The following is a 23,625-nucleotide window of genomic DNA, read 5'->3' on the forward strand; positions in this document are numbered from 1 at the left end:
CAGGCCTCTGAGACCCATTCATTGCCTCTCAGAAACCAGAACCAGAATCTAGCTCACTAAATGAAGCGAAAGGAGCTTGAGGATCCATGATCAAACCAGTGTTGAGAAAAAAAAAACTGATCATACGCACAAACAAAACAAGCTGCTCTATGAAGGAAAGTATACACCCTCTAGGTAAACAAGCCAAATGATCGTTGTTGCATGGTAAATACTCCAACAGTAATGTGACTGACAACCACAAGATGGTCGCTCAGATCTGCTGGGTTCTCATCCAGCCTGCTGCCTCACTCTTGCACCTGGGGCCATTTGGTACACTCATACCCCTGTAGAGCCTTACTGGCATTTCCTGGACCATGTTTCCTTCTGGATGGGATGGGGAGGGGGAGGTCATGACTTTGTATTATTTATTGTTTCATGAGGTACCCAGGCTGCATTCACAGATTCCCATTAATAGGATGAGCCTACTGCATGTTGAAACCAATGTTTCTTAACGTAACAATTTCGATCAGGGCCAGCTTGTGTGTGCTTAAAGGAAGAGCATAGAGAAAAGTGAAGAAGACAGTGACAGCCTCCTCTGGTGGCAAGTAGGTGCTGCTATCTGATGATGGTTTGGGGTAGTAGTTATGCAGGCAAACACTGCAGTTAACAGAGTGCTACTTGGCAGTCTCTGATGCCAAGTAGCACCCGAAAAAGGCATTTTAAATGTAAAGGCATCTACCTTCTGTGGGTTATATTGGACTGTGTATTATCCCAGTGTCTTGCTTGCTCTTGTATACCCCAACAGGGAAATTGAGAGAGATCCTAACTGTGATCTGTTAAAATGTTGACCTGCCCTGTTTGGAAATTGCCTAAAAAAGTAACTAAGTGTAGTACACTCTACACTTAGCTGAGAAAAGCATGAGTTAATTGAGAACTTTATATTTCCGAATGTAGTTTTTTATGTATCCCACAAATGCATACAAACAAAATGTACATATGCATGTATAGATGCACCTCAGCACCATTTTTACTTTACTATCAAAGCACATTTTAATTCTTTCACGAAGTGATGTACTGTATATAGGGAAAATGATACTTTCTCCAATTTACAGCAATTGATCTTCTATCCCTTGCCAAATTATCCATCAACTAGGTTGCACATTCCTTAATTTGTTTTTTCTGGGAAAGATTCAGTACTGCAGTTTGGAGATAATTTATTTATTATTGCATTTTAATAGTCAAGCTGCATATTTACATCCTAACTGTACCCCAAAATTAGATAGATATCATAGTACATATACTATACAAAAACTATAATTTTTTGTATATCATAAAACATATCTTACTGATATCAGGAAAAATGCAACAAAAATTCTACACATTTTAGTTTTGAAATAATGAGGTGTAGAAATGTTGAGGACATTATATTCTGACGAATAATTTTCAAGTTAACTAGTTTTAATAGATTCCTCCTGATCACTTAGATCTTCCAGGTCCATAAAAGTCCTTATAATTTTGTGTAGCTTGAATGGTTCCTAGCATAGGTGTCAGTCAATGGATGGTGGTGCCAAGGTGCTGTCAAGGATGCCTTGCTGAAGGTAAGGCACTCTCCATAGGAGGCTGGCTTCTATGAGACAAACACCTGGTCCCACCAGGGAAGCAACCCTGTCAGGGCATGAGCAACACCAAATGAGTAGCATGAAGTGAACAGTTTCCAAAGTTTACACAAGAAAGGAGGCTTGTAAATATCAACATGAACAAATACTAAATATTGAAACAATACTCAAGCAAATGGCCCGCCCTCCCCACCACAAGACAGTCCTAAGGATGGCTCAAGAAATGTGTAAATATTTCATTCAAAATGACATAATACCTGAAATTTTAGCCAAATATCCCCAGTTTCCAAAGTGTAAGTAGTAAATGTGGATGATTGCATCCTTTCTGCTGCTGCCAATTGCATTGGAGATGGTGCAGGATAAATATATCAATTATGACACTAACTCACCACATATGCAGGTTGCTTAGCTTGGAAACTGTACTTGTGGTTGGTCTCTAACCCAGTAATTGTTGATATACAGTAACACTATACATTAACTTTTGTAACTAGCATATCAAGACTGTAACTTGGTTGGCTAAATGAATTTTGGGGCTCAGTCCCTGAGCCCACTATGTGCAGGATTGGATATGGGGGTGCAGGATTCGTATGGGGTGCATAATAATTGAACTAAACTAAAAACCAAGTCAGCATCCATGCTGGAAAAGATTTATTGCCACAGGACTAACAACAATGTTAACCTGGCATGACGACTGATCTCCCCAAGAAATTTAAAATACTGAAAAAGTCTAATGTAACTCTCAAAACTTCCATTAGTTTTAAGATGAATTTGTTAAAATGTATTAAGAATATTGAACACCACGAACATAACTGTGGAACTATAAATTAGGTACATGTAATTACAGTTTGGAAATGACACATGAACAAATTCACACTCCAATTCCCACACATGCCCCCTTCCCCATCCCATCCCATCCCATCCATCCCATCCCATCCCCCTTTCCTCAATCCACTCCCTTCTTCCCCATCCCATCCCCCTTTCCTCAATCCACTCCCTTCTTCCCCATCCCATCCCCCCTTTCCTCAATCCACTCCCTTCTTCCCCATCCCATCCCCCTTTCCTCAATCCACTCCCTTCTTCCCCATCCCATCCCATCCCATCCCCCTTTCCTCAATCCACTCCCTTCTTCCCCTTCCTTTCCTCCTACTCTTTTTATATTTATTTCCCTCTCTTTATTTTCTTCTTCACTGTTTCTGTGTAACACCAATGTCTTAATCTTTGTCTTTACTAAAAGTGTATTAACACAGTGTACTCCTGCTGTGTAAGATTTCATACTGTGCAGCTCTAATTGTTTACCAAAGGGAAGAACAGTTGAAAGCTTTACTTAGTGTTAGTTTATCATAGATAATTTTTAAGATGGCAGAATGAATTAATGCTTTAAAATGTATTTAAATGTCACTCTCATCTGTTTATATCTAGAGATGACCCTATTCTATTGAACAAGTTGGTGATGTGGTAGACATGAAGGTACTTTATATTAGATTTGATATTTACATTGAACACAAAGTTACTTTTCAGCTGTTCTCTTCCTTTGTTGTAGTCGTATACCTGTACATTACTGTACTTCCTTCAGTAACTGCTTGTGCTAGTAGCTTGACAGTATGTCTTTGCAGCACCCTACACATCGCCTCTTGGAGGTTTCCTCGCCACAGCGGCAGCACCCCAGCACCTGCCAGGATGTATTCCACACACCACCACATACGCCGCCCACCCCTCAAAATCACCCAATTAGAGCCAACCACATCAGCCAGGCCCACAACGACCGCCCTCTTACAACGACGCGTTATCCGCCCAGAGATTCACGCAGCACTCATTGGTCAAATTCTTACCCATTTGACCCAGAACGGTCATGCTGGGAGGCGAGGAGAGCCATGGACGTGACCCAGCCGCAGTCAGGATGTGTCCATTTTCCTTCACTCAATTTTTGTACCCATACCATGGCTCCCTTTCCAGTAGTTACATCTCGGCACATTTTGCTTAGCTCTTTTTGACTGTGGGTATAGTGAAACAAGATGAGAGCATTTTATTAATTTTCCAGGGCATCCGCTAGGAGCCGGACATCACTCACCATTTCTTCGCTCACCAGCAGTTACAGGCGGGGAGTGATCATTGACATGACGAGTTAGTAATGACCGTTCTTAGAGGCTGTGTTAACCAAACAGCAGAAAATCAAATAATTTTTTTTTTTTTAGTTAAAACTTGGAACATGTTGAGTAGTATTCTGCTCTGGAAGTGATTGTACAGAATAAAAAATAAAGACCCTTTATGGGAGAATCCATAAATAAAGATAATTATTTTGATGACCAAAGACAAGAACTGCTTGTGTTGCGAAGCAGCTTGCTGCCTTGTTGTTGAATACATTGTCACAGCAAAAACTTTGTGCAATTGCTGCCTCATTGTGTGAGTGCAGCAGATTACCATATGGAGTGCTGTGCAGTACCTATTACATTTTTTTGTTCTTGGCTACATTATGAGTGCTGCTCCAATGCTGCCAGGTGTTGGTCCTGCGAGGCACAACAACATTTGTGTCAAACTTTGAATACTATTTCAGTTTTTTGTCATATTTCTATATCAAACTCTTTATCACATAATTGCAATAATAATTTATACTTATGTTTATATATTGTCTTTTAAACAGCACTGTGTGATGAGCCAGACTTTTACATGCTGAAGTCTACAGTGTTTTTCTTGTATTGCAGAGCAATGTATTTTATAATTTCTTAATACCATATTCACCACAAGACTTAGCTAAAGCTATATTTTCTTGCTTGTTACAATAGTCATATGACCTTATGTTATTTTGAGAAATATATAAAAAAAAAATAAAAAATAGGTATCCATTTAAATTTTAAGTTTCTACTCATGGTTCACAAATAAAGTACTTTCAGGACAAAAAATCTAAATAAAATTATGCAGAATAATCGTAGAATATTTTGATATTGAGAAAATAAATTATGTTTTATCAAGAGTTGTAAAAGGAGAACAAAGTGATTAATTTCTCCCCTAAAATGTAATGCAAGCCACCAATGGAAGATTGTCAGGCCATTATTTTTATATAGGTCTGACACAAGATGGGGAATTTTTCTTCTTGTTGCAGTTGTAGGTTAACTCATGTCTAATTTTAATTATCATATTACTGTACTATGAAGAACAGCCCTTAAAACTCAAGAAGCATGAAGATGAATATTGTGATTACATATATCCATGGTGATTGTCAATACATTTGGGAAGAATTACATATTTGCACAAATATACAAGAGTGATTAGAAACGTGTCAATGTGTGTCCTGCAGATTCGGGGAAATAAGTCAAGACTGGCTCGATACCACTTGGCAAACCAATGTCATTGCGGTTATCCTGATGCTAGATGGGGGATGAAAGTGTTGAGCCAAGAAAAATTCAGGATGAAAAGAAGCATTAGAGAATCTTTCTTAAGGACTGGGAAGTGGAAGGATCCCACCCTCAGTGAGGGAGTCTCGGAAAGCATTGCTCCGTCTAACAAGTTACTGATAACAATGAGAAAGGGGGAGTAGATGGCTGGGCAGGAAACCAAGACACCCAAAGGAAAAGAGGAGACCAAACACAAGACAGGTCCTGGGTATCTTGGGATTTGGCGTGCCAGAAAGCACACAGATCTTCGCTATTCTGCTGTCATTGGAGTTACAACAATGTCCATGACTTGCTACGATATTAAGTTTGAGATCTCATGGGATGGTTTATAATACAGTAAAGATATCTTTAAATAAATGATGAGGATATATTCAAGTGCATGAGAATGGATAAAATAATGGTTAAGCTTTAGGTACAGTATACTTCACTTGCATCAGCTATGATAAAAGTTCTACTAGCAGAAACTAATGATTTGCTTTTATCCATAGCAACTGAAGAAATGGTTGTATAAGCAAAACCAAAGTATTTTTAATTGGGAAACAAGAAAAGGGTGCTTCCATTGGAGAGTTATTATGATAGAAATTTAAAATCTGGTCCCTCCATTTAGATGTTTATTTTTACCAGAAACAGCCAAGAATACATATTTAATTTGCAATTCTGTTGCAGTAGATGAAAATTACACATTCACAGGTGTGTAACATCCAATCTGTGGCATCGAAAGACCATGATTTTATAGTTGCACATTAAGACCATATTCTGTTTATAGCATATGACAACTTTTGGCTGTAACAGATAAAATATACAGACAAGGAGGCACAATAATGTGGCAGAAATATGTTGACCAAACCACACACTAGAAAGTGAAGGGCCAACGACGTTTTGGTTCGTCCTGGACCATTCTCAAGTCGATTGTTCACAATTCGACCATTCACAATCGACTTGAGAATGGTCCAGGATGGACTGAAACATCGACGTCCCTTCACTTTCTAGTGTGTGGTTTGGTCAACAGATAAAATATAACTTTTGTCTATAGCACAAGAGGTACATGTTTTATCTGTATATGTGGCATCAAAATACAACTTTTATCAGGAGCACATAATAAACAGTTTCTGTCTGCAACAAGTAAAGATCAGATCTTATACGAATCATTGAAGACAGTGATATATCTTCAGCATGTAAAAAGCAAACTGCGTTCAATCAGTTCTTACAACATGCAAGACCCACACTTTGTCTACAGTATATGAAAACCAGGTTCTGTCTGCAGCTGATAAAAATTTCTTTCCTCAGCAACCTCAGATTTTGAAAAGCTCTCTGGATTCCCACAAGTAATGTCTAAGCTCGCTTATCCGGATGGGATGAACCCCTCGCTGGACAAGCCAAACATCTGGATAAGTAGAATTCTTACTGGGAAGGTCCAAAAATGACCATATTTGCAATTTGTTGTACCACAACCAACACAATTTGAATTTCCACACACTATAAATCAAAAATATAATTAAAAAAAAAGAGAAACTTCAGCTTACCTCGTAGTTTGTTTTTATGTTTGATATTGTAGATCTTGAAATGTGTAGTTTAAAATTTATGTAACCTAACCTCCAGTTATCTGGATTTCTGTCCAGATACGGTGAAGTTTTGGCAAAAAATTATCCAGATTTTACTTAGAATCTGTGCCAGCCTGGGCAATCTAGCCAAACCTCCTGTTATCCAGATTACTATCCGGATATTGCAAAGTTTTGTCAGAAAATTATCTGGATATGATTTTGGCCGGATGACCCAAATATCCGGATAAGCGAGATCATACAGTAATCTAAAGAAATGATCTAGTCTTTCGACATTATATGTCAAAATTTCATAACCCTTTCAAACAACAAAGAGATCATTGGATTTGCATCAGTTGCTGGCAAGGTCATATGGCCTTTAACATGGTCTTGAAAAGATCCTGATGGCTTGTTAAGTCTTGTGCATTGTGACTGTAGCTCATCCATTTCACTATAGCTCAAGGGGTTTGTAAAACACTATGCAATGATATCATGTTATGCTTATACAATTTTGTATCTTTTATCTTTCAGAGAAAGTTCATCAAATAGGACAAAGTACTGTCTTGAGTGAATATATAAACTTCTACAGTTTATTGTCTTAGAAGGAATCAGGAAAGTTATTTTCTAGTTCATAGGGATACTAAAGTGAACATAACACATTAAGAAAATGTAAATTAAAATGTTTAAGATATAACAGTTATGTCTTCCCTAGAAAGGACTCCAACTTGAGTGTGCAATTACACACAGTATGAAGTGATAAAATTAAACTTAAGTAATCCTTAATTTAACAATTTTTTGTAATCACATATTTATCAGTGGCACTTACAGTTGCATGCCTATCAGAGGCACTAATAGCTAGATGTCTATTAGTAACCCTCATAGTAATAACATCTATTAGTGGCATTTAAAGCAAGCATAAACGAAATTTAAAAGAAAAAGTAGAAGTTAAACTTAAAGTAAATCATTATTTACACTACCGCTTATTGTACTGTATGCACAACTTATTTTTCTTCATGCTGAAGATTCATGCAAATGAAAATTCACACCATAAAAATTCATGCAAAGACAGTACATTCCCAGTTCTGTACTATGGGGATTTAACCCATGGCCACCTTTAAGCAAATGTCTCTTAATGATGTATGCAAATTCTTTAACCTGGAAAAAAGCACACTAACAATACAGTCAAGGGTTAATTAAATGTGTGAGAGACTCTTTGAAGTCATGTTAGCAACAGCCCGAGGCTGAGACAGCTGTGCTTCAATGTGTGAAATAAGGTTGGAGTGGTGTATTAGGAGAGGGGGGTGGATTTAAATAGTACCCATCTAGTATGGGCCAACAGACTTGTTTAGATGCTTCCCTAATTCTTATTTTTCTTCTTTATTTACAGTAACAAGATATTAAAATGTCATTCAGAATTAAGTTCAGCCATTACATTGTTTTAAATAATCTATGCTCAATTGGTTTTCTACAGTTTTGCCTGTTGTGAGGTCACATCTTTGGAGGTCAGTCATTAGCATGGTGCAGTAGATGATGTACACATCCCTCAGTCAGTCAGTTACACATCTTTGTATCTGGCCAGTAACTTGTTGGGTGTCTACACAGACAACCTCACTGTTGTGAAACTGTATATCATTTGTCCACTCATTAATATATTGAAATGTTGAATGGTAAAAATCTTCTTGGCAACACCAGAATGTGTTGACACCAGTATGTCTTAACCTACTGGTGTCTTAACACCATAAGACACCAGTATGTCTTATGTTTTTGAATAACAAATTTATCTTTGGTGGAGGGTGGAGTTTGAGTAGATCACATTACAATAGACACAAACCAATCATACTAAGCTCCACCCCCTCAAGCAATAGGCTTTGGTGAACAAAAGTACACAAAGAAATAATCTCAAATTTCATTTGGTTTGCAGAGATTCTCTGTGAAGCCTTGTGTGCCTGCCATGACCCTACTGTGCCAGTGCCATAAGCTCAAGGAAGCTATTAATATGCCATCAAGAAAGGAGTGTCTCATTACACTCTGAAGCTATATTTTTAATGGTGCATTTCTTTGCAAAATAGTATGTAGATCAGTAAAAGGTGAGTCAGTATGGGAATTAGGCATCTCCAAGTGAAACTGGGAGTGTAATGATCAATGTATAGTGGGTTTTGTGTTTATCTGTTTCAGCCACAATATTACGAATATATTCTTCATGTGTCATTACAACACAATACACAATTATATATAATAGAACCTTAGTAAATTTTCTAGTAATTAGCATTATTATTACTAGGTACTTAACTATGAACAAGGTGAGAGGCTTGAGTATGCTTTGCATTCATTTATTGACAATTCGTATAAGGTGATCCGCCTGGACCAGACCCAACCATAATACTTTCTAAGGCTCAGTGACTCAGACTTAACTGCATAAACAAGCTGATTTCTTCTGTCAGTTACTTAGACTCTTAAAATTGTATATACAGTATGATTTTTTCCCCAAAAATTCCTTATGCAACACTGTAAAACTTATCTTCTGGCATCTTCCACCTTAGCAAGTAGGCAAAAGTTAATCTGTAGCTCATGGGATAAACTCCAGATAATGGCCAAATCAATTTATTTTGATGTGCATAATTACTAAATTTAAAGCTCTGCTAAGCAAGCTAATGTTTAATTTGTACACTAATTGAATGATACAAATTTTATAAACAATTCCAAAAGTTCTGTTATTAAGTGTTCTATAATAAATGACATACTGCAATCCTCAGATGTGCATATACATAATAACATCCTTAACCATATGCACTTGCACACTCAGTAAGGAGACCCCTAACTGTGAACACTAATATTTCTTCCTGTCTATCTTAAGGTTTGTGTTTTAGTAGTATAATAATTAGACCATGCTGTAGTTTTAGCAGTGGAAAATTTGCTAATATTCTTATTTGCTATCTTTTGGATTTTCAGCTGCTATAAAGGTGTGTTTGGTATAAACGCAACTATCCAGATAAATTGCATTGCTCATGAACAGCTACTCGCCTAGGCCGAGTATATAGTTACTGTGTAAGGATCTGCCAAAAGTTACCCATTTCATAGTGTTGGTTTAAAATATGGCAGTGCAGTCTTAAGCCTAGGTTCAGCAATTTGCAGTGTCTTAGCAGAACTAAGCATGATTTAGATACAAAATTAGGCTTGCCATCTTTACAGTGACAGAGCTAGCTTAGTGTTGTATAGTTTCTGGATTGTACTAGGCAGCTGCTGCTCTAGTCTCCAGTGATCGTGGAAAACAACTGTTGTAGAATGCACAATGGTAGCTTCATCTGAGTGATGCCAAATCATGTATATCTTAAAGAGTATATTTTTGTAGACATTATGGCAATAAGACAGAGATCCATAGCCCAGACTTGCATTATTTTGGGATATTGTGCTGTCCTCAGTTGCAAGTCTGTTACTCGGTATAAAATTGTATATTAAATTAAAACTGTTACGCCAAGTCCTATTGGTTATTTTTGGTATCAGCTGTTATATTATATTTTATGCAGAATACTATGGTGTGTTTTCTGTATGTTGATCATGTCTGTGGTTGCATGAATGCGTACAAGGTGTGATCAGAATTATCCTGGACTGATTATATTAAATATTGTTTTAACACTATGGGATGTAAACTTTAAGTTTTGGCCAAAATGCTGTGTGTATTTGTGACATTGAGTGAATGCACCTAACCTAATACTTTTATCCATATAAATTATACTGTACCTTTCTATTGTACTAATATGATTGTACTGTATTGTATGCAACAAAATTTTTATAAAAATATAATTTATTTTTTTTCATAGTAAAATATTAGTAGTATCAATGTAACCGATAAACACAGTATCTGAACATGCCATAATCGTAACTGCATTAGAACTATCTAATATACTCCACTCGAGAGTACTGTAACTAAATTGTAATTACTGTATTTTCTATATCAGTACTTTACTATGAGACACCAAATGTATGGTGAGATATTACAGTTTGCTTTTACCTGAATTTTACAAATCTGTTACCGATTTCACAAAATATTTCTATTCCAGGAATGTTTTACTTGTACCCTATATATCGTGCAGATCAAGAATTTAATTACATATGATGCTTAAACACTGTCCTCTATATACATACAGTATTTTTATTAAATTACATTTACTTAATACAGTAATGTTGTATGAGATACTAAACAAGTGTTAGGTACTTTTTGTGGAATATGTTAGAAACATTGAAATTCTGGAATTATGTACCAGCATTTGGAAAGAGTATACAGTTAATAGGGGAATATTAATCATTTCCTTGTGTTGTGTTAGTATACATCTTTTCTTTGAAATTCTTTGAAATGAGTGAATACTGATAATATGGCTTCTAAAGCCATATTATCAGTATTCACTTTTTCTTTTCTTAGAAATTGTTGGCATATGTCCTCTTTAGGAAAACGTGTCATTCAAATTATGTACTGTGACAGGAAACTTGTTAAACTTATTTTTTATATAATTTTGTACATTATTAAAAACTTTGGTGTTTATGAAATCTTTCTCAAGTATTAATTTTTTAATTGAATATTCATATCTTTCAGCAGCTGACATAAATATATGAAATGAACATTATAGTTTTTACCAAAATTGTTCCTACAACCTGAACATGGCAAGCAAAATACTGTTCATGATAGTGTAGTAGTACTACTTAGTAAGTTTTCATTAAGTTTAAAATGTAATGCAATACCGTATTTTAATTATGTAAAGATTTCAACTTCCAAATGATAAGAAGTGTGTGCCATTTTAAGACCCTCCGAGATGGCATGACCCAGTGGGAACCGTTGATTGAAAGTGATCAACGTTATGTACTATGTAACAGTAAACAGTATCTAATATCAGTCACTTTCACAACCAACTGTGCCCATCGGGGAGTGACTATCCACAATTAAGCATGCTCAGCAGATAATGTCTTGTCACATTGCTCAGCTGTGGCATTAACTTAACTCTATTTATGCTTATGGTAGTACTGAGAGGAAGTAATCACTAAAGATGAACTCATCTTAATTCTCCATTATTAGTGCTTGCTGTAATATGCAAAAAAGGTAGCTTCTTAAAAAGACTTAATAATTATTGCCAATTAGGTGTGTTTATTTTTATTTACCTTAATAACACTGTAAATTTGCTAAAACATGTTAAACATTATTGCTTATGATTTAGTGATTGTCAGCCAAAGTCCTAATGAGGGAGAGCTCAAATATTTTGTCATGAAATATTAAATTTGCTCTTTTGGGGCTTAAAATTGAGTAATTTTCATACACTTTAATTTTATTTGATAATATATTCCAGAAAGGCTATTTTTTTTTTTTTGTTCCACCTGATATCTAACAGTTAACTAAAAGACATCAAAGACTACAAATGCCGTATTTGAGACTGCATTGATGCTCTCTTGCTAATCTTATGGAAGTATAGTTGTTACGATAAATTATTGATATACTGTAGATTATTTTACAGAACTGTACAAGTACTATAATTTTATCAAAACTTGAATTCTATACTCTACATGATGCATTTAAGTTATGGCATGAAACTAGAACCCTTCAGCATTTACTTTTGTATCAAATTAAAAAAAAATTATTCTCGAAACTGGCATGAAATCTGGAGTAATGCCAGGCTGGTTTTATTAAATTTAATCACTTCTGTAGTAGGGCTGCAAGCATATTGTTGTCTGAGCATTTGTTGTAAAAATAACTGTCTACATATATATAATGTAAATGCTTTACAAGCAATTTTCAGCCCAATCTTTTTGAATCTGCAATTTACTCAGTTCCTTTATCTGTACTGTATTTAATAATTATATCTTCATATATCTTGATTCATTTAAAATATAATGCTACTGTATTAATGACTATTTTGATTTTCACTGCAAAGTTAACAGTTAACCATTTTCACTTGATATATACAATTACAGTGTTGTTCTACAACAGGGGTCTCCAAACTTTTCAATGTAAGGGCCACATTATATATTTCCCATATTTATGCGGGCCGGAGGAATAAAAAATGAAATTGCTATTTTGTATAACTAAGATAAAGGCATTGTCAAAGTACAGAGAAAAGAATATTGTACAGTGTTTGTGCTCCCTGAAACGGAAGCAGCGAAGCCCCACTCGCCCTCCATCCCCACAATATACAGTTATACACAACTGATTGGTTGTAATGCACAACACATACCTACCAGTATTAGTATCTGTGCGTCACACTATCGAGAGAGATGAAAACTGACTCGGGTTGAGCGCCACCAGTCAGCAGCCCCAGCTTTGAATAATTCTGCGATGCCATTCATACGATAATTATTTTTTCAAGGCCACCACACAGGGATTTGTTTGGAGGGCCGGATGAAATTATGTGGCGGGCCGGATGTGGCCCGCGGGCCATAGTTTGGAGACCCCTGTTCTACAACAACAGTGCAACTGTAAATACTTCTTATATTAATTTGATATACAGTGTAATTAAGAAAATTATTTATTGAAAGCTTTGTTCATTTGATGTTTGTGACATATTTCACAAGTGTTTATTTCATCAGACAATGTATTTTACTTTTAAGGTTTTTATAAACCTTTGCAAACATTAAATAATAGTGTTAGAAGTGAGGTCATAAGATGATATCACCACATATTTTCAGCTTATCATTTTGAAAGTCTTATGTTTAATGGTCTCAAGTTACTCTCAAAATTTATTTACAATATCTGCTTTTATTGTGTTGGCACCATACATTCCTCCTGTATCATAGTAGTTCTAACATTTAATTTAGAAATTTATATAATTACCATACATTTATTACTGTATTTTGTTCCCACCATATTGTACTACAATTTTCTTGTCCCAATTTTCATGTGTGAAGTGTTTATTCACTCTTTAAGATTTAATACATGTAAGCCAGATATTTAAACATTATATTGATAAAATTATACATATCTCTGGTCTTGTTATCTTTAATACATCCATTTCTCAGGTCTCATTGTATTTGATACATCTATTTCTCTGATCTCATTGTATTTAATACATGCATTTGTCTGGTCTCATCATACTTAGCCATACTTCAAATGGTTTTATCAATTAATACATGTCCTGTTCCTGAAATTAAAGGCAAAACCTTGGAAAGTTATGTCTTTTGTCTCGATATGAAAAGAAAATTGTTTATCTAGTTAGGAGCATTGCTCATATACTACACTTTTCTGGGAGGGCTCCTAAGGTGGCTCCTTGAGCTAGCTACTTGGATAGCTTCTTCCATATCAATCCACATCAGACCCATGCGAGTCATTGTAAGCCTACAAGAGACCAGGGGCCAGATTCACGAAGCAGTTACGCAAACACATAAGAACCTGTACATCTTTTCTCAATCTGTGTTGGCTTTGTTTACAATTATTAAACAGTTAATGAGCTCCGAAGCACCAGGAGGCTATTTATAACAATAACAATAGTTGATTGGGAAATTTTCATGCTTGTAAACTGTTTAATAAATGTAACCAAGGCCGTCAAAGATCGAGGAAAGATGTTCACGTTTGTAAGTACTCGCGTAACTGCTTCGTGAAAGTGGCCACAGAGGTCAAAACTTGGCCCTTCTCTATAAATGGGGCTAGAGGAAGGTACACAGTGCACTGATGTACAGGTGAATTAACAAGCTTCACAATGGAAGGAGGGAGGTTTTGGTGTCTCGATTTCTATGCTTCGTTTAATTTACTGATTGTAAGGGGCCAGAGTTTGGCCTCTGGCCTACCTGGTAAGCTTACAATAATTTGCAAAGACATGGAGTAGATTGAATTGGGTGGAGCAATCTCAAGGAACCATCAAGGAGCCACCAAGGACCCACCAGAAAGAGGCGTTTCATTACATTCAGTGCTAGTTTTTTATACATTTGTTGACTGGAAGGAACAATTTGATAAGTGTAAATAATTCTGACGTAACTCTCAGATCTGGTGTACTAACCTCTCAGTGGCCAATCATAACCACATTTGATGAAATGGAAATGGTGGACATACTGTATCATCTGTTCACAAGTGATCCATAATATCAAGTGTGTGTGCAATAGACCAATTTCCTCTCATGGAGACATATTTTCAATGGTATCCATTTGACATTACATATTCTTTCCCTTTTTTGTTAGGCTATTGAATTTGAAGAGAGTGGAGTATACAGTCATTGTCAGTGTCAACAGTGAACTGGCCATGAATAGGCAACTGTTATAGCCCATTGGTATAGTAAGCCAGCCCCCAGTATCAAGGAAGAGCCACTTTATATGTGCAAAACATTACATACATACACATACAGTATATATAAATACAGTACAGTATAAATATATATGACAGAAAACTCTTCACCTTTGAAGGATTCGAGCCCAGACAGCCAGGGCTCCATGCACCTTGATGTGTCCAATACTTTAACTGCTAGGCCACACTGACTATTCAAATGAATTGGAAGTCATCTGATCTTTAATCCAATTCCTGACAGCATTCTGTGACCGATTTGGGCACAGGTACAGCTGTATTTCATCAAATCACTTCATCATGCTGAGGCCACATGAGTAACATTTGGTCAATTATTATTCACATGAGTTTGGGGGACCATTCAAGCTTGTTTGCATATTCTGTGTAATATATATATACTGTATGTATGTACTGTATGCATATATGTACTGTATTTATTTAGTTATTCAATATATTTGTACAATACACTTACATGAAAGGCAACCTTAGTCCCAGTGATGTAAAGGTAAATATCTTCATAAAATTTTAATCATTTTCTTTAAGTTGAAAATTGGTAATCAATACTGAAAAATATTTTAGGATTTCAAATGCATATAAACTATGTGAGGTGCCATGGTGAGGAATAGTGGTGCGCCAGGCTGGGAGGTGATCATTAATGGCGCTTTCAACAATTCCCTCCAGTTTCTATGGGTTGTCAGTTCGGTACAAAGCTCAGACGCATTAACATATTCATGTCTGTTATACTTATGCTAGTTGACTTTTTTTTTGCTCTTAATAAATAATGAAACACATTCATTTTGAAGCTAAGCCTGAATAGTTTTATTTATTGTCCTTCTTTCTCCCATTATTAAAATGACCATAACTTGCAGTTTTACAGAGTTTACTATATAGTATTATAACTATAGTTTTACAGATTTACTACCTTGCAATGGTTTCGGGGCTCAATGTCCCTGCGGCCCGGTCCTCAACCAGGCCTCACTGTACTGTACCAATACCAGGCCTACTATACCGTAACCGAGATGTACGTCACAGCTTCCAGAACTGGGCTTATATTTATATCTCGTTAACACTGAATGAAGCTCAGTACCTAAGTCTATCATGCCTTGCTGGTGGAGACCCTGTATGGATTCTGTAGAACCTGTATGTGATGTGATCACTAAAGTATGTGCAGTTGCTACTGCAAAACTGCAGTAGCTAAGTAATACATTTAACTGTCTTTAATAGTACATAAGGTAACTGCATAAGGCCGATTGGCCCATACGAGGCAGCTCCTTTTTATAACCATCCAATCCCACTTATATGCATGTCCAACCCACGTTTGAAACAATCGAGGGACCCCACCTCCACCACGTTACGCGGTAATTGGTTCCACAAATCGACAACTCTGTTACCGAACCAGTATTTACCCAAAGTCTCTCCTAAATCTAAACTTAGTAAGTAGCACATTACATGCACTTTTACGAGGAGATGAACACCCAAAATGAGAGCCTCGAGCCATAAACCCATCCAAGGTCATATAGTGACTAATACTGAAGCCAACATACCAATCATTATACTCATCCGCCGCCTGAGTAAGACAGAAATGAGTAACACTTCGTGAGCCAGGCTGAGGTCCCGGGCAGACACAGCCTTGGGAAGAAAAATTGCTTCATATAAAGGAATAATCCTGGAGTCGGAGCTCACTCCCTGTACACAAAACTAGGCAGATAAGCCCACACAGGTCCACTACACTCAGCTTACCTAGAGAGCCGTGATATGCATTGTTGTCAGCACATGATGGCAGCGGTGCCAGTGGTACCTAGTCAAGCACAAGACGAAGCTGGAAAAAGTTTAGAGGTATGCCACTAGGTTAGTCCCAGAACTAAGAGGCATGAGTTATGAGGACAGACTACGTGAACTGCACCTCACGTCGCTAGAAGACAGAAGAGCTAGGTGAGACATGATCACCACATACAAAATTCTCAGGGGAATTGACAGGGTGGACAAGGATGGATTATTTAACACGGGTGGCACACTCACAAGGGGACACAGGTGGAAGCTGAGTACCCAAATGAGCCACAGAGACATTAGAAAGAACTTTTTCAGTGTCAGAGTAGTTAGTAAATGGAATGCACTAGGAAGTGATGTGGTGGAGGCTGACTCCATACACAGTTTCAAATGTACTGTAGATATGACAGAGCCCAGTAGGCTCAGGAATCTGTACATCAGTTGATTGACGGTTGAGAGGCGGGACCAAAGAGCCAGAGTTCAACCCCCGCAAACACAACTAAGCGAGTGGTGTCGAGCCTCGTCCTCCTTATAGCAGTCTCCGTGGCGCAGTGGTAAGACACTCGCCTGGCGCTTCCTGACTGGTCGCCAATCCTTAACTGTAGCTTCTGTTCACCCAGCAGTAAATGGTTGTTAAACGATTTGGAGGGTCGTATTCCGAGGAAAACTATGATTAAGGACCTGCCCGAAACGCTATGCGTGCTAGTGGCTTTACGAGAATGTAAGAACTCTTGTATACATAAATAACAAAAATAAAAAAATAAAAATATAAAAAATACATCACTGGAATTATTAACAGGTCACTGGCGCACAAACAGCCAGTTTGCAATTATTGTAAATTCTGTATATCGATAATATCCAAATGCCTGTATTGATTGATGTAAGTACCTAAACAAAATGAATTAGTAAACAACTTTGTAGAAGTGTTCAAATACAAAGAATTGGGTTGTTGATGACTGAGGGGCGGCGACGATTGGGCAAAGCAAAGAATTGGGTTGAATCGACATGCGATATCATAACATAGAACTTCCAAAAGTGCAAATATATTCCTATTTTTATATTGTATCCGTTCAATTTGGTTTGGTTGTGATGCTTATTTTCTGAATCACAACTTTAACGTCAGTAAGAACTCCCCTGTATTACGCTCGAAAATAATTCGCTCTATTCAGAATCAAACGTGAATACAGATGGAGGTGAGCTCACAGCCACTAGGCAACTGGGCCGGCACAGGTGAGGACGGGCCACCAGCATGGGCCAGAGAATCAGTGTGGCTGCGGCCGTCGGCGTGAGTATGTCAGTGCGAGAGTCGTTGCTCTCCAGCGCTCTCTGCTGAATGAAACCGCGATTTTTCACATTAATCAGTGATCGTGGATTAAAAAGAGAGACCTCTTGCTTACGTCTCATTTAAGTGTTTTCTTATTAATGCGAATTGTATGGTACGAGTGTTCATACGTGATGTTTTGAACAAGTTAGTGTGACTTACTTTGCAGATACCATTATTGGTGTACTTTAGTGGACGTAAGTTTGGATTACTCGGACGTTAAAAAGGACATTGCTACATTAAAATTGGGGCCATTATTAAAAGGTAAGCTTTGTTAATTATGATTGCCTAGTGACTTGATTATAATCCTGTAAGCATTGTGTGACCCACATTTATTAATATTAATCATATCTAGACATAATTCGTTATGTGCATGCTATGACGCGGGTATTGTTTCCAAATTTAGGTCAGTGGAGAGATGATGATTGGCAGGAATTGTAATTAGCGTCATTATGTATGGAAAGGGGTTGTTCCCCAATTATTCCACAGCATTCCAAACACCGCCTGTGAGTGGATATCCGGATAACCATACTCCTACTGCACGCCTCGATTCCTAGTTCCTATATACAGCCCTCGCGTTTTATCCGGATTCTATCGGACGCTTCAATAATAGAGTAATGCCGGGCCACTCCCAGCTGGTCGATCAATAAGTCTGGCGTTGTTGTCGTTCTGCATAACTCATATTCACTATAATAAAATGTGTTAAAACAAAAGCCTTATGCAAACAATAGATATACTCACTAAAGAAGCAAATTTATGTGAGAGAAACAAACCCATTATTTGGTTTGTTATACACAGCAATGTGCTGTGTATAACGTACGATTGTTACGTTATTTGCTTAGTTAGATACAATTTTCCCTAATTTCCTGAAATATTGCGGGTTTTACAGGAATTGGAAAAAGTTGAACAATGAAACTCCAGCATTTGCATTAAGTCTGGGATGTAGAGAATTTTTCAAGGGGTCAAAATTTAGTAAATTCAAGTTGCTTTGGAGAAACTAATTTGTATCACGACACGTGGTTTTTAATTGAATACAATTTTAATAGAACAATTTCACCAATATACAATTTATAAGAGATAAATAGTTGAATCTATATTTTGGTCTTTTGTGAAGGCAGTGTTTCGGTCTTTTGTGTTAGATTTTAGTGGAAGAAATCCAAACGTATTTATGGTGTAAGTTGACGCCCACAATGTTCACAACCGTGTAACTTCACACCCCCAAGGATCCTGACCACACCACTATTCAACTCGTCCACGCCTTAAACGCGACATGCTTCTAGTCCACTCCCACGCCACGACGCACCGGTCACGCCCAAACCGCGAGCTCGCCCGATCTCACCCACGCACCCGCACCGATTTGGGGAACGACTTGCCTGACCCACTGTTGCAGCAACTCTCAAGGTCGGCCTTTTTGGCGGGAGAAGGGATTGGCCGGGGAAAACGTCTGCCTCTGCCAATCTTTTTGACCATTTCAAAACCCTATTTAGATTAACTTGAAGTGACAGTGAGTCTTCTTCCGTGTTTATTTCCCAACCGATTTTTGTATCATCGGCAAATTTGCAAATGTTATATAAATTATAAATAACAGAGGTCCCAGAACAGAGCCTTGAGGCACTCTACTTACATTTTCCCACTGACTTAACCACATTTATAGTAACTCTATTTTCTTTGGTATAGCCATGCTCTAATCGAACTTAATATAGCATCCACAATACCATGAGCCTCTTTTTGATCAGTCTTTCATGTGGGACTGTATCAAAAGCTTTGCTAAAGTCAAGATACATATCACAAAATTGGAATATTCCATCTTACTAATCCATCCTCCTCAAATGACTGACGATTCTGATGAGCAACAAACTGTTGTCATCTGTTTAGCTTGTTGGAAAGTTCAGCCGAGATTGTAAACCTTAGGTAACCAAAAGTTTATATAAATATTTGTATATAGGGTGCCTAAGTATTACGGCCTCAGTTAATAGTCTTATGTAAACCAATTTACATATTAATAAGTGTTAGTGGTCTGTTTATTTACCGGTTTGGCTATTAAATGTTTAATCTATTTTCATTTACAGGGAGATTGATTTTTTTCCCTACCAGGTATTTAGTATTTTAGTCAAGGTAACACTCACTTTTTGATAGGTAGTTAAGGAGCATACAATGGAAATAACAGAAAAGAAATTGTATCATGAGTTACTCAAGACTTGTTCGAGGACCTTGCAGTAAGAAATAAGACATCGTATAGGTCTCTCGATCAGAGTATTATGATAAATTTTGTATTAGGTTTTTCATTCAGAGGAAAATGCATACATACGAGCCTATAGTGGGTCGTTAATGACTTACAAGCCATTAAGGTGAGTGACGGTGCTGGTGCAAGTCGTTAGGGATGATTCTGCAAAATTTAATTCACTTTTGTCTAGTTAAAAGCAAGGATAAATACTGTTTCAATCGACTAGTGGGATAACAGGCTGGCGAACAGGTAAGAATGTAATATGCAGGCGATGAGTCACAATAACGTGGCTGAAGAATGTTTATGGTCCAAGACGGATCGAAACATCGTCCTCCCTTCACCTTCTAGTGTGTGGTCTGGTCAACGAGAATGTAATAATCAAGCAGGCAGGCCGGCGGGAAAAATATGCAAGTGTTAAATCAAAGTCTTTTGCTCAAGATTTGTTTAGGGGAAGGCGACTAGCTTAGTCGTCGCTGGGTTCTGTCTGTGGTAACGTGTGAGGGCGACTAGAGACATCGTGTTGTTTAATACGATAATTTTGTATAGAAATGACAATCTTAATAGAAGGGAAAGCAAATAAAAGCGCTAACGGAAGAAATAACTTCTTGACATTTAAAATTGTCCTGTATTTTCCCAGTTTAGAGTGCCTGATGACTTGCAAAATGTGTTTGTGTGATATTGTAAAATAAATTATGGTTTAGAAAATCATTCACGCTAAATATTACACAAGTAGTATGTAATACTTCAAGTTTATATGAATGTCTGTTCCAGGATAGGGGGGGGGGGCGATAGAAGCTTAGGGCTAATCTCACTAAACTTTACACGGCGATTTATGATTGTATAGTTAGTGTAATAGGATGGTTGGGGGTCGACCCCATGCCCCTCCATATGAGGTAGTGGCTCCTAGTCTGACTCCCAGCAACTTTTGTGAAGTATGAAATATGGGTTAGATTGTTTAGACTGAAGAGTGTTAACAGATTTTACAGCTGTTATTTGACGTTAAATTTAACGTCGATAACGTTAACTGAATTTTACTCTTAAATATTTTACCTTCTGGTAGAGAGAACAGGAAGGAATGGAGGTAGAGGGAACAGGAGGGAGGGAGGGGGGTTGAGGGAACATGAGAGGCACGGGGAAAAACAGATAGATAAACCCGGGCACCGCCGGATAACTCTTCTTGTCTTATATATATACTTTTCGCTTCAGTGTTGACACCGGGCGAACGCTGTAACAAAAGATCAGGTGGTTGGACCCACAAGCAGACGGACATTAGCAGAATAAGCACTTTTAACCCTGAATAGACTTGAACACATTCAAGGCAAATAGAAGTGTGTTGACAGTGTACGTGTGCGAGTGTGTTTGTATGTGTGAGTGACCAACCCAGTGGCCCACTCCCCCACTACCTGTTGATTATTGCGACACAGGCAGTCGCGTACACCCCCCATGTACGATGATCTCGCTATTTTGCGGCGGATAACTTTCCATGCTATTCGCCATATAACGAGTGTATGAGAACCCAGCCAGGTATGAGGTGCGTACTCTGTAATTCTATTATATAGGGCAAATTTGCGGTACAGGAAGAGCCGGTGTTCGCCTGTGTTGCTGTGGGATTCTGGATGAGTATTTGAACATGTCCGTTCCGCTCGGAAACGGACGCAACTTAAAAAAAATATATATATATCCTCATCTCGTACCTTGTATGTTGTTCGTCCGGTTTGGTGTACTTGTTTGGTTGGTTCTTGGTTGTGGAGTGGGCCGGGCTCTGGTAAGGTTTGGTGGAGTGGGCGGCGCTTTGAAAAGGTTGGTGGACTAGGTTGGGGGTCGTCTTGTGAGGTTGTTGGGGCGGGCGGGGATCCTGAAAAAGTCAACCCATCTTTCTGTTTAGATAGTAACGATGAGACCTTCGTACATATGTTGACCTAATGGATAATTACAAAGTAGAATTTGGTACTACTAAATATGAACAAATCGGAAAAGGTTTTGTATTTATGTTGAAAATAAAACTAACCTAACCATCCTAGGTCTACTATGCGCTATCTGAGGCTAAATATAGTACGTATATATGCTATTTACGGAATATAAGGCCTAGGACTATTTAAGTTTGGTTATTAGTTTTATTTTTTTCAGACTCCTTATGAAGTGAATAGTACCAAATTGTACTAATTGTCCATTACGCCAATACCGTATACGTACGATGGTTCACATAGTTACAAAGAGTACTATCTAAACAGGAGGATAGGGTGAAGTGGGTTGTGATCCTGGAAGGTTGGCCGGAGAGACGGGTCTGTGGGGAGGGCGTAGTGTCTTGGTCTGGTTCTTATTTGTGTTGTCACGCTTTCGGAGGTGGTTGTGTTGCAGTCAGCAGGCCGGAAAATTGGGCTTTACATGCGTCAACACTCCAGCTGCTGTACGCACACGCAACAGCAACGGGCTCCTTGATTACACAAAGCAGGTTGCTGCAGGTCTGTTGCCGAGGTATTTTTCCCTACGATAATTTCCGTATTTGAAGACTAAGAGGGTTTTGCTTCCAATAAAGGCGCCACCCCATCTTCTGAAAAGTGTGTGTGTGTGTGTGTATGTGTGTGTATATATATATATATATATATATATATATATATATGTATATATATATATATATATATATATATATATATATATATATATAATATGTATGTATATATATCCCCCTCATTAATAATAAGGCATATTGCGCTGCCCTTTGGGTCGAGGGAGCACAATATGCTCCACTATACCTTGGAGAGGTTATGTTTCATCTCGATTAAAGCTGTGAGATTAGATGTGAAGCCCACGTATTGCTTGACGTTTTCCCTCCCGTTGTATTACTGTTTACTTGGTGAGGCTCTTCACACACACTTGCTCACTAAAAGTGAAACTGAGAAGTTTATAGTCGGGAAAGTTGAACAGGCGGAGACGAGCGTTAAGTGGCTCAGTGTGGTCCCGTCTGTTGTTGATAACAAGCTTCACTTTCTTGAGTGATTTTTATATATAAATATGTGGGTGAAAAGCCACAGTCAGTTACAGTATAGAACGTCGACTTGAATATAATTTTAAAAACAAAATTTGATGTTTTGACGATAAATTTGATCGTTTAATGTGGTGTTCCAGGTCAGATGTTGATCAATACTGTGGTGGGGTGGTATGGTGTGAGGGTATGGACGGAGTAATGTAACTGGTGGGAGAGGTACTTGCCTTTCAATACTGTGGTGTCTCTACGAGCATGGATGTCTTTACGAGCACGGATGTCTTTACGAGCACGGATGTCTCTACGAGTTCGGATGTCTTTACGAGCACGGATGTCTCTACGAGCACGGATGTCTTTACGAGCACGGATGTCTTTACGAGCACGGATGTCTTTACGAGCACGGATGCCTTTACGAGCACGGATGCCTTTACGAGCATGGATGTCTTTACGAGCACGGATGTCTTTACGAGCACGGATGTCTTTACGAGCACGGATGCCTTTACGAGCATGGATGTCTCTACGAGCACGGATGTCTTTACGAGCACGGATGTCTTTACGAG

General features: G+C 37.9%; 2 protein-coding genes across 2 annotated transcripts in view; both read left to right on the top strand.

Moving 5' to 3' along the window:
- The window catches only part of Slob (Slowpoke binding protein), a 174,678-nt gene extending 159,101 nt beyond the window's left edge, over positions 1–15,577 (top strand). The window contains 2 exon segments of the mRNA XM_069312167.1: positions 3,209–3,421; positions 3,423–15,577. Coding sequence (XP_069168268.1) covers positions 3,209–3,421; positions 3,423–3,476 — 267 coding nt within the window. The 3' untranslated portion in view covers positions 3,477–15,577.
- A 2,242-nt stretch (positions 15,578–17,819) lies between these two features.
- LOC123761329 (rho guanine nucleotide exchange factor 10) overlaps positions 17,820–23,625 on the top strand; it is a 335,115-nt gene continuing 329,309 nt past the window's right edge. The window contains exon 1 of the mRNA XM_069312182.1: positions 17,820–18,122. The gene's annotated coding sequence lies outside the window, so the exon portion shown is untranslated. The remainder of the gene's footprint in view (positions 18,123–23,625) is intronic.

The sequence above is a fragment of the Procambarus clarkii genome, chromosome 7, assembly GCF_040958095.1.
Source record: "Procambarus clarkii isolate CNS0578487 chromosome 7, FALCON_Pclarkii_2.0, whole genome shotgun sequence".
Classification (NCBI taxonomy): domain Eukaryota; kingdom Metazoa; phylum Arthropoda; class Malacostraca; order Decapoda; family Cambaridae; genus Procambarus; species Procambarus clarkii.